Source organism: Tetrao urogallus, assembly GCF_951394365.1.
Source record: "Tetrao urogallus genome assembly, chromosome: 6".
In the NCBI taxonomy this organism is placed as follows: domain Eukaryota; kingdom Metazoa; phylum Chordata; class Aves; order Galliformes; family Phasianidae; genus Tetrao; species Tetrao urogallus.
The window spans coordinates 18213691-18226940 of NC_136819.1; the positions used below are offsets into that span (position 1 = coordinate 18213691).

Below are 13250 nucleotides of genomic sequence, written 5' to 3' on the forward strand. Positions count from 1 at the left end.
CTAGGGTTGGAAACACTTCTTGATTGCTCAAGAAACTCAGTGACAGGCTTTGTAAACCCTTGCTAATCCATTCAGTCACTGAATACAAATATAAGGCGTAACATTGCTATGCTTGCCATAACGGCTATAGTTACAACAGCACAGTTAAATGCTTAGTTTTCAGATAATTTACGAAATTTGTGTGAAGCATTTACTGCAATAAAATAAATATCTCAGCTATCGGTAAATATGAACCTAACTTATTCACGTGCATATGTGCATGTATGTTTAGCTTTCGTTCTGACATTACTCCAGTTATTCAAAATATCTTCTTGAATGTTTATCACATCTTACATAGTCATATACCTGTCTGCAAGGTGATAAAATAATGCTGCAAATGATACATTTTGTCTATTTTCCACTTAATACTGTTTTTTTAAAAAAGTTTCCGTTCCTGAATTCTATAAGCCTTTAAGTAAGATAGAGCTAGTTGTACTCCAGACCATTTGGCATGATTCAGTATGTATACAAACCAAGCTGCACTGAAAAGTGATGAGATTTCTTCTAGTATCACCTCTTGTTTTGATTCTCAAATCAAACTTTGGATTTTGCCTTCCTTCTTTTTGTAAGTACATAATACACTGGTTTTACTAGTTCAAATTTTCATTTGGATGTAAATAAGTAGCCATCCTACTCTGATAAAAGTAACACTTCAATTTATCTGGAAAAATAAACGATTTTATGGCATTAAAATGCAATGCAATGCCTCATTCGGAGAAGAAAAGCATTATTCTAGTCAAAGATTGCAGAATTACTTTCATTACTGAGTACTGATATTATAATATTGTTTGATAGGAAATATGTACTGTGATAGACAAAAAATCCCCATCTATTACATCATGCAACACCTGCAAAACAGCTATGCATTCAGAGATACAACTAGTAGTTTTAATCACAGAGTCACAGAGGTTGGAAAGAACCACTTGAAATCATAGAGTCCAAACCCCTGCTAAAGTGGGTTTCCAAGAGTGGGCTGCATAGGAAAGTATCTGGGTGGGTTTTGAATATCTCCAGAGAAGGAGACTCCACAACCCCTCTGGGCTGCCTGTTCCAAAGCTCTGTCACTCCCAAAGTAAAAAAGATTCTTCACATGTTCATAATAATCCACTGAGTTTTAATTTAATAAGATAGTCCATATCTTCTATACCAAATGATAACAACATTCTGACACATACAAAAACCCCACTTCTACATTAATGGATCTCTTTATTTAAAGACAGTTATACACTCCATCAAAGCAAATATTTAAAAAACAAAACAAAACAACCAAACCAAACCAATAAGCCACAAAGCCTAAACAAATCAACTAAACAACAGAGGCCCTTAAACCCAGGATTCTTTGAGTCAAGTTGTAAGACAGATCTTTTTGAATGGTATTCAATGGTTCCTCTATGGTCAGTTTGACTTCTACACTGTATGAAGTTAACCAAAGTTAGGCACGTACATATTATAAATAAATGAGAGATTTATAGTCAGAGCTAATGCCTCTCTTTCTTGCAAAGATATAAATAAACCAAATCAGCTCAGTTTGATATTTTCTGATGAATTCTTTACAAACTGGAGTACGTATACTACAGGCATTCAGTCACAATGATGAATTTACAAGTTCCAATGGCTTCACAATCAGTGTATAACTTAATGATGGCTGAAGTTTTTGAAACATCTCTCTAATGGATTCCACGTTTCAGGTTTCATAGCACCTACATTGATATGGTGACTTGTTTTTCTCTCCTTTATTGAGCAGATATTGAGATTCAACAAAATACCTAGTAAAAAATCAAAAAGCAGCAACTAAGGCAAATCATACCACCTGTTTCATTTAATAAAATTGAAGTCATAGTCATACTCCATTTCTGATTGTTTACCAAAGCTAAGAAAAATCACATGATTGTTAACTGCGTGTTACTTATGAAAATAAGCATATAATGAAAGCTGTCGCTAGCTGTTTCAGCTCTGAAACTAGTCATGCACTTTTTCAATACATTTTATTTGGACTCTATCCAGAAAATCCACTAAACACATTATATTTTTTAACACAAAAAATATGATCAAATTTGAAGGAAGAATAAAAAGCCATATCATCATCCAAAATTTCAGTGAAGAATCATTAAATACTGTATCTCCACAGGCAAGTTTGAAACGTTAGCTTCTGAAGTCTTACATTAAAATTAATTGTACAGGTTGGACAAATCAGTATCTTGTAGCTTTTCAGGTTTTTTTTTTTTTTCCTCAGAAAAACCACAAATTTGATAAAAACACCATCAGATGAAAGCATGCCAGCCCCCTTCCAGATAATATCTACTCTGTGTACCTGCTGAAACAAGGTAACATCTTTTCTTCCTTTTTTACATAGCGATTTACCTGTTCTGCTTAACGTGCAACACCTTCTACATCAAATTACTTCAGTTTGCTTAGCAGCTGTGGTTGTTTTACCCCCTTATAAGTCCCAGAGACCATAATTAAATATGAAAGAAAGATGCCTTCTATTCACCTACCCTCACTATCTTTCCTGCTTCCAAAGAAGGGATCTATCTTCCTGTCAAGACTGTCGTTCAGCAGTCAGAGAAAAGGCTCCTCTTACCTCTATGACCCCAAGTCACTGAACCTGCTTAAGCAAGAGTGAAACATCTGCTCTTCCTTGCATTTTGCCCTCTGCCGAACTGGACTCTCACTTTCCTAATGCTTGACGCTTACCGCAAGTGTTATAAATGAGACTAATTAGGATTCTCATTGCCCACTGACTCCTTTATTATTCATGTGACACTTGTGATAAATGCATTATGTTACTTACAAATGGTTGAGGTGGCACTTATACACACCAGCACAAACTTTAGAGTCATGGAAGAAATCATTTGGCAGCAAGACAGACTAAATCCACCAGCTATGGTAACCATGCACTGCAAGGTGGAGTATATTAAGATCTTATCAGTTCAGTGCAAGAAAGTAACCAACAACCCTGCAGTTTCTCCAATACAGAAGTCTCCAAAACCTATAACTGCCTGAATTCTCAAGATCATCATCTCCTCTTAATAGTAAAACTCAGAACAGAATAACCTGACGTACATAAATTACACAGAAATTGATTTGATTTGTATGTAACAGTGCCTTTTTTCAAAATTAATTACAAATATGCTGGCCTTTGCACAGTATGGATTAATGCCCTGATTCAGCAAGACACGTGCATGCTTAACTGCTCTTCCAAGCTAAAGCTAGGAGATTGTCTGGACAATTAATTCTAGTTCTCTCATTAGCAACAAAATTGGTAAACCTTCGAGCAGAATCAGGTATCTCAGATTTCTTCGAGTCTCTCATTAATCTTAAAAAAAAATTCGTATGCACAGTTATCCAGTAATCTTCTCCATTAAATTACACGTTATTCACCATTAAATCTATTTGTGAAGTCAGTCAGTACAGACTATTCATACTTCCTACAGATTAAAAGCCCATCAAGAAATCAAAACCAAAGCTTTTCTTTTTTTTCCAAAGCCATGGTAAAAAAATCTTAGTTTCAAAAGCCTTCTTGCTCAGAGTAGGTATCAGTACAATTTGTAAGGTATTGTCTAACAGTTTGTTATAGACATAAGTCTATACAACAGTAAGAAAAATGGCACTGGTCAAAATGCACATCTCTTTACTTTAAAAATCTGCAAAGCCTGTTCTTTCATTGTTCCAATATGAAGCGTATCATTAAATAGTACACCTATTTAAATTCAGTCACCATGGAAGTTCAGGCAGGCAACAAATGAAAGCTATACATTCTATTCTCCCCTGAATAGAAAAGCCAGCTCTGCAGAAATAAATGCTACAGTATCAGTAAATATTTAACAAAGCAGACATTTTTTTTCCTTTAGGAAAAAGCCTACAAAAAATAAAACAACAGATCTTACAAATGGGATTCTATTGATCCACCCTAAAAAACCTATTTTCGAAGAACCACAGCACCACTTTTTTGATTATGAAGGAGTTGTATGGAAAGGGAAAGAAAATCCCAAATCATGATCTTGTTGCAAACTGTCCAGTAACACTAGAAAGGAGAACCAAATACTGCAACAAAACCTAACATGCCAACCAAAAATCTTCCAAAATAGAAAAGACAAAGACATTTTCAGTATGAATGAAGGCATTGTTTAAATATGCCACTTAAAAGAGTAGTTTTTATTGCAATCCACTTTTGTGTGTGTTTGACTGTATTTAAAATACACAGTTGTAAATATCTAATTTCAAGCCAAAATCATTCGTTTTATCTTCACAGTTTCCCAAGAGCAAACCAATATTTCTGATTGCAGAAAAAGTATCACAAGAAGTCATTAATTTTGGTGACTCTGTAAAAATATTTAGATATGAGGATTGATAGTTTGCAATGAACATAGAAACTAAATTGAATTTGAATTCAATAATGCAAAGTAGTATCAAAATCCTCATGTTTCCCTGGCACTGTATTGTCAAATGACAAAGAGAACAAACAGAAACCTCCCAAGTAACCTGAATATTATTCTTTTTACTGCTTTTCTAAATGCTGCATGAGTTTTAAAAATAGGCAGGGTGAAATAGTTACTGGTGTTACTCCATGGAACTTGCTATTTCAGAAGCATCATACACTTTTTCCAAAGGAAATTCTATAAAAGGAAAAGCTGCTCTTTCCCCAGCAGAGCACTAATAATTAGATGTCAGGATCTCCTACCTCGATCAAAAAGTCTCCGGTTCTCAGGCCAGCTTGCCATGCTACTCCCCCTTCATCCACAGATTCCAAGTACTGCAAAGCAGGAAAGGCTGGAGTTGGGGTGAATTCTTCAATTGGTGTGTCAGCTTTAGAAATAAATACCACATTAGAAAAGAAAGTTAGGAAATGCTTGCAAATGCCACTTAACTAACGGCCTATTACTGGCCACTCAAATTTGTGGTTAAAAAATGACGAGTGCTAAAAGCGGGGGACTTGGCCTCAAAGAATATCAAAATGCTGGGAACAGTGTACAATCTCTGCAATAGCAATCCACAGGTCTTCAATTTAGTGAGAAAAATACATGCTTCTTTACTGACATAGGCTAAATCAAGCTGTACAGGGCAATAGCTGGATTCTGAGCATTCCAAGATATTCGGTATGACTTCATTTAAACCTTTGTATGCCTGGCAAAATGCTTCTAACTCTGGAAACACCCAGCTACAAAGGAATTATTTACTGTAGAGAGAAGAGAGCATTTGGCCAACCTAGGCAGGGAGGAGGGTGGATAGCAGGAGCAAAAAGATAGAAGTCAGTTTTTCCTCTAGAAAAATTCTTTGTATATGCATATGTGTAACAGAAAAAGCACTCCTTAAGGAAAAGAGGAACATCAGCCCTTGAACCAGCCTTTCCTCTCTCTGTCACGTACACAGACCAGCAGAAAAGTCCTTGGGTCTTTCACCTGAGGTGCCCTCACTGTTACAGAGAGAATTAGAGGAAAATAGTTGGGCTTGCATAGTGGGAGTAACCTCTGCTTGATGCACAGTCAACTTGTGGCAATGGGTTAACTAAAAGGTAGCACTACTGGCTTTCCTACTAGAGCTACAAAAATACTTATTTAATTAGAACAGCATTTACAGCACTGAAAATCTACAGTGTCACTGGTTTGGAGGTGCGGGAAAAGGGGGAGCAAAAACGATGTCCCAAGAATGAAGATAAGGAATATTTTTCATGCTCAAGCAAGGCAAGGGAGAACCCACGGAAAAATGGGGGGAGCAAGAGATGGGACATACCATCATATATATTTTTTAAAATACAAAAGGAACAAACTGGACTGAAAGTTCAGGAAAGCATTAAATAGAATGCTTTTTTTAACTCTTGAGAATGCCATTATTTTAGATTTTAGCCTAGAGAAAAGTAGCATGCAGTTTAATATACAAACAGCTTTCAAAATGAGCACACTACAGGCCATGCAACATACGTGCAGCTTCTGAAGATATAAAAAAAGATCATATTTTCATACTAAAACTGCACCAATGTCACCTTGCCGAAAATCCACACCTATTTTAAACAAAACATCACTCTCTTGTCTATTTCTATTCACAGACCTATTTAAACAGACTGTCATTGAAATAGAGAAGCAGGTTTTATAAGGAAAGCAGGTTTCCCTTAGGTAAACTGCATAACAAAACAGATAAATGACAAAATATTACATATACCATCACAGTAAAAATACAGACAAAACTTTCTCCCCACAAAACGACTACAGGCTATACAGTGCTTCTCCTATGTAAAAACACAAACTGCCTCAGACAGAAAGCACTAAAATCTGTCTGAGTAGTACAGCATGCAGAGAATCCTGTTGTCTAGCAACCAAGTGCACCAAGAATAATTCCTGCTTATATTCAGAGATGTATAAATTTCTTCATGCCAGTGCACATCACACAAACACACACAGAAGCACATACCTTTTGCCCCTCTGAGCACAAATCCAAATCCTTCATTGTCTTTTTTCTGCAGGACCACTGCCTTTTCTTCTATAATGCAGTCACTGTAGAGAGAATTCCGAGGATAGCGACCATTATTACATCCCTTCATCACCACTGTAGTAGCTGCTCCTCCAGTGTGCAGGTTCATCATCATCACAGCCCGTTAATCAAATAATATTGCAGTAACCAAGCATGGGAAAATATATACAAATAGCAGCGGAGGGAAGACAAAGACTAAGCCTGATGATAAAAGAGAACATGACAATGCAACTTAAAGAGAAGAAAAAAGGCAGAGAGGAAAAAGAAAGAAGAAAACATGCATGGTCGTTTGTGTTCTATATGAATGACTGAATGAGCATGTGATCATGTAATCTGTGGGCTAGCTAGGACTCTAAAAGGAAAAAAAGTAAGTGAACTGAACGACAGTATCATTAATAAACTCCTCAATCGTGGATGTACCAGATGCATCTTCTAGTGAAGCCAAAATGAAACCAACCAGAAGAAAAATGAGGCAGCATTTTAAATTTAAAGATAAAATATTATGATTTTATATAAGCTAACTAAAAGGCACAAATATATTCTGAAAGCTATGCCTTGCATCAAAAGCCCTTTTTCAATCCTATTGAATGTTGCATGCTGCAAGAATCCCACATGATCATCTGACAGCCTACAATGCTAACAACGTGCAGCTGCCTTGGCGTCATCAAGCACAAATTTCCACAGCATCAAGAATCTGCATAATTGAAATAGTAACAAGGCATGCACAATCAGGAAAACACGTTTCTAAGGAATAATTCCCGTCTCCTGATCAACAATTAATATTATAAAACAAGACGATGGTTTAAAGGACAATTTATGTAAGCAGCATGCCCTTAAAGAGAAAGTAGCCTTAGGAATCTTTCTGTCATTGGATAAGAAAAAAGTAGACAGAGGAGAAAGAAAATTCATAAATCCACATCAGAATGAGATCTCACATACAGACAACAATCTGTAAAAGCTTTAAACTGTTTACTGTTTTTAAACATTTGACTACTAAAAATAAGCTCAAGGTAAAATAATAATAATAACCATCATCATCTAAAATACTTTTTCTAGGTTTAAAGCCATTAGGCAGCACAGTGCCAGGGGTTAAACGTTCATGAATCATAATGAATTGTAAGCACTGCAAAAGACTGGTAAACTGGCTTTAAAAACTTACATAAGTATTTAATACATGAAGAAGCATTAAGCAAAGTTTTGTTTTCTTTTCCTTGATTTGTACTAACCAACTAAAGTTTCCACTGGTCTTGTGCAGAGTTTAGTCACTGAAGTATCCAGTGCACAAAAAGAGACAGAGATTCCTTCAATGCCATTAATAATTCAGAAGGGGAGGAGGAAACTAATGAAAGAAAAAATGGTGTGACCTTTTTATTTAAAGCTCTGAACAAAGGCAAGGATGATGAGATCAGGATACCAGTGGCCAGCCTCCAAACTCCAAATCTCTCACGCATCACAGACCACTCTTTTGGGGACTTTCCAAATTCAACTGAGTGATACAACTTCATGCTATTGCTAAAATGGTGATGTAATTATGCTTCCAAACTAGTCAGTATTTAAATGTTATTGAATAGAATAACACATGAGTTACTGCTACCACAATGGAGACTTCAGCTTTCTGAGCAACAGATGACTTCCATAAATACCAACAGCTTTTTAATAGTCTCTCGCCTTACTACATGCATGTAACTCTGATAGTACTACCTCCTATACATTTCCAGCAAATACATAGCATTTGAGCTACAAAACACTATTTTCCAACATAGTCACTGTCATTAACTATGCATTTTCACCAATGATGATCAAGAGTCTGCATACTGCACTTGTAAAAACATGCATCAGCAGAAGGGACTCACTGCTTCATAGCTGCTATGGCTATTTCCTAGCATTGGTGCTAGGAAAATGTTGCCCACATAGTCCACATTTCATTGGCTTGAACAGATGAAAGTCAGAAGACACCAAATCTGGACTATACTGTGGATGTTGTAGGACAGTCCAGAGAAGAATGGAAATGTGCCCCATGGTCTTTAAACTGGTATGGGGCCTGGTGCTATTGTGCTGTAAAAGCAAGGTTGTCTTTTTCTCTGGCTTGATTCTGAAAGTTTGAGCCTTCAGTTTTAATCAGCATCATGACATAGTGGTCAGAGTTGACGGTTTGTCTAGGTACTGGGAAATCCAAAAAGAACACTCCTTTCCTATCCCAAAAGACAGTGCACATCACTATAAAGAGTTTCCCTGTTGTAACCCATGGATTCACGTGGATGAGCTGATCAAGACATTCTTCATTTCATGGTGTGACAGTTGTGCATGGCCATCCGGAACGTGGCTGGTCTTTCACATCACCGTCACCACTGCTGAAATGCACCATCCACTGCCTCACTGCGCTCACATCCACTGTTTGATCTCCATAAATGTTTATCAAGCATTGATGAATGTCAATGGGTGCCATTTTTCCACAAGGAGGAATTAATAGACACACCTTTGCTTCATCTGCACTTCCATGCCAGACACCAATTTGTCAAACTGCCCTTCTGCTGCCATCTGTCACATGGCAACAAAATGTAACAGAATACTGATGGAAAGGTTCAACCGTTACTGCCATACCACCAGCATGCATCTCTGACATAGTGAGCCAACATAATAATATAGAAGGCATTACTTTCAGAGCAGCTCTTGTAATTTGGATGTTACCTCTTCTTACAATGAATACTCTTTCTATGATAATGATGTAGAAAGAAATGTGTTTCTCATGAAAACTGAAAACGCTCCAGTTCAGGGATACTGGAGAGGAAATCTGCAACCTCAGAGTCTATACTATATTTCTGAAGCCTTCCAACAACGTCCTCGTGTTACAGAAACTTACACAGGCATACTGCCTGCAACTCACTATCAAATTTTCAAGATGGGACTCTATACTTGTTCAGTGAAGATCCAACAATAAAGCTATCGTCAGCATTTTTCTTGATACCTGGTCAAATGAATAAGACCTATTTACTTCAAGATTTCTTGGAAACAAGCTTAATAGAAATTGGAAAGCTACTTTTGAGAACCTAAGCATAGAAGGGATCAGTCAAAGAAAACCCCTCCTCTACTCTACCCAAACCAATCTCTCATTTGAGATAGTTAATGCAGAGAATTCAGAAGTGTATTATCTAGGTACCTTATTAAACTGCTCTTATTTCATTTTTGTCAACAAAATCAAATTCAGAACATCATTCCTTAAAAAGCTGAAGTTTCAACAGCAGTGCTTTGAAAACTTCTTGGTGTGGTTCACCTGATCAATGTTACACGTCTATACAAAGCAAGCAAACTTACAAAAAAAAAAAACCTACAAAAAACAACACCAAGAAAAATCTCAGCTCTCTTCACAATCAAACTTCACTGGCATTTTTAAGGTATGCTCACTTAAACATAATATGCAGAATTGTTCATATGAAAAGTGTGAGAAGCACCTATGATTTTCTCTTCCTCTACAGCACACTTTATTTTTACAACTAGCCAGTTTTGTATCTCAGTTTACACAATACAAGTGGGAATACTAAACAGTTACAAAGCATTGTAATGTAAGGTAAAGGGCAAAGGGAAAAGTAGAAGCACAACAAGAATTTTTGGTAACATAAGGTACAAACTGATCTCTACTATTTGACAAATAGTTTACTAATACACAGTTTCAGTGATGTACTACATAAGGAAAACTTTATCAAAGCCTGTAAAGTAAAAACGTAGGTTTGAAAAAACCAGATGTTTAGCCAATTACTTCTCATTTACATGGAAGAATGAAATCTGCAATATACTTGTGTCTTGAACTGTTAAAAGTTGTTTAAACCAAGCACAGAAAGCAAACCGATCCCTTATTCTGGTGTTGCAGAGCAGCAAAAAAAGGATGGAAAACAAACATACACACAAACCAAATTCGCAACCTTCACAATCCTTCTGCCAGCAAGCTCCCTTGCACCTCTGAGAAAGGGGGAGAACAGAAAAGTGTTTAACCTCTGACTACTTGTAATACTGATTTTTTGTTTGTTTTGCAATGACAGTGCACCCATATCTCAGTGTCAGAGTGGACATCTGCACTGAAGACCTGTGGAACAGATCTACCTGGTTCTGGCAGGCAAAGGGAGCCAAATATAAAAGTAGGTCAAATTTTCTCTTAACTAGTCTTGTTGGCAGCATTTCTTTGATCTTGAAGGTGTCACAAATATTCAGCAACAGAATGCATATAGGGTTTAGCTATCAGTGACAAACAAAGGAGACATTGTGTTGCAAGTCTGTTCAGAGGTCTGATCTTAAGCAGAGAAGTGTTTCTTCACAGATGCTTTAAACACAGTGATATCACCCTACGCTAAATTTCAGTACATAAAATCCTTAAGATCAATTTCTATCCTATCTCAAATTGAAATGAAACAGTTCCTATTCCACAGTAAAGCATTCAGAATAATACTGATTTCATATTTTGGTAACAAGTAATTTTAAAAACAATAGCTCATTATTTACAAAGAGGAAACGTTACATTAACTTTGGTCTGTGTAAGTCCAAGATTCATTATATATAAGGTTAAATGCAAAATATATCCTATAGAATGCAGAATATTTCTTCATGAGGTACTGTGACAAACCTTCAACTTAAGGCTTTAAGCAAAAACTGAATACTAGAAAATACACGTCCATCCATTCGTGTAGCTTAACAGTTTAAGGCTGAAGAACTGTGCACAGCTGTCAGAGTTTCCATAATTTTATAGTCTTACCAATAGAGAAAGGGAAATATAAAGACTGGTCAGACAGATTTGAATTCAGCACTCATTCAACATAAAAGCCATCATACACGTAGACTCTTTAAGATGGCAAGAAGTTCTGCTTTGCTAACAACCCAATCAGACGGTGCCTGAGGTAGAAGTCAATAAAGAAGAAAATAAGGGTTAAAGCCCTAGCTCCTGATGGAAGCAAAACCCATGAAACCTAGCTTCCGTTTCACAACTAAAACCTCTGCACCCTACCTTAAAGCACAAATTTATTCCAAAAACAGAAGTCAGAACACTCAAATACAGAGACTGAAACCATCAGGACCATGGAATGCATTTAGGCATGTTTGTATTGCATGTATCATTGCAGATTTCCATCTGAAAAAAAAGCACATAGCGTCCATGATCATCATTACTGGCAAACAGAAATAGATACTTGGTATACTGTCAGTCTTTTCCTAAGGTAGAGAAAAAGAACATGAAAGGAAAATATTTTCCTAATTCTCTCAAGTTGTGCAGCCCTTATAGACATAATTTACCTTTAACAAAATGGAATAAGCTTTCCAAAGTGAAAAACTTATCTTACAGATCACATCTGAGATTCTGACAGCCAGAGCTGCAATCAAATGAGTAGCCTTCTCAGCCTACAAACTTCTGTTCAAGACTTAGCTTGAACTATTAGTGAGAAGTTATCCGCACCAAATCAACTTCCTTCAGTAGGCAAATGAAATAATCTTTTCTTCAAATCTTTTTTCATGTCCTCTCCTCAGTACTCCTGAAATTTTAATTTTTTTTTTTTTTTTTAAAAAAAAAGAGCTACTGAATACAGAGATATCTGCAGGTTAGAAGAATCAAACAGGGCCCTCTCTTCAAAAGTCAAAGCCTCTTTTAAACTTTGCTAGATGCAAAAAAAAATATCTAAACCATTCCATAAATCTACATACAACACCTCAAAGCAATTGCACTAATTTCTTTCAGGATAAGACAATGTATGGCAGGTAGGTTCAGACTCAGAGAGGTATTCTGGAAATCTATTCAAGAGAAGCTCTTCTGTTTTGATGGTCATTCCCTTTTAAAAGCACATAAAGAACTTCTTTTCAGAATACTTGTTTTTGGGCAGAAGTTACCAGTCTCAACACCACGTAAAATTTAAATAATGTGAATAGCAAATCTTATTGAAAGATGTAAGAAACTTCCAGTTGAAAAACTTTCCTGTTATTGCTGGAAGGGGTCAACCTTACTATTTATAGTCATCTACTCTAACAATTTTGGGAAAATTGCCTAATCCTAGTAATTAAGGCCTTCAAGATTAATGAAGACTCTGTATCTGATTGCTCGTTATTCTCAAACATCGATCATCCAGCTGATGGTCTTGCAGAAAAGCTTCCACAGCTCATGTAACACACAAAACAGGAATTACTTTTCGAAGGGGTACTAGATACCACCATAAGCATGGCTTTTGCAGTGCAAATAGGAAAAAACACGGATGGTCCCTCCCCACCTCACCCACCTACAAAACAGAAACAGCACAATGTAGTCAATCACAGATTCAAACTCATAGAAAACTCTTTTTTCTGAATACCCTGCCATCACATGCAGAGATTCCCTTATGTGATGACATCTTTAGCTGCACTGCAATACAATTTGTATTAAAAATATTCTTATTTGATAAGATATAGCTTTGAACGATAACAGGTTATTACGCTACAGAAGAATTAACAATCTACTATTATGCTTGACAGAATCTTTTTCTTGGTTTCGCACAATGACATTTTAAATAACAAATAATTTCTGTCTACTTTAGTGAAGAAAGTTTTATTGTTTTCCAGAATATGCATCTGCTTTCTAAACTTTGTTTTCCTTAACTACTTATTTCCATCTTCTAACAAAACTTTTTTTTTTTTTTTTTTAAATACAATTTACTCACATAGAAGATATTCAGTAAAAATACTTTATATTTTGTCCTGCCTTGTATAACTGATCGATTCCGCTAATATCATTGTGATCATAT

General features: G+C 36.2%; 1 protein-coding gene across 2 annotated transcripts in view; it reads right to left on the minus strand.

The window, feature by feature from the left end:
* SHANK2 (SH3 and multiple ankyrin repeat domains 2) overlaps positions 1–13250 on the minus strand; it is a gene marked incomplete at both ends in the record, with an annotated part of 294167 nt that overhangs the window by 118980 nt on the left and 161937 nt on the right. For both annotated transcript variants that reach the window (XM_079537510.1, XM_079537511.1), the window contains 2 exons: positions 4721–4845; positions 6445–6527. In XM_079537510.1, the coding sequence (XP_079393636.1) occupies positions 4721–4845; positions 6445–6527 (208 nt within the window). The remainder of the gene's footprint in view (positions 1–4720; positions 4846–6444; positions 6528–13250) is intronic.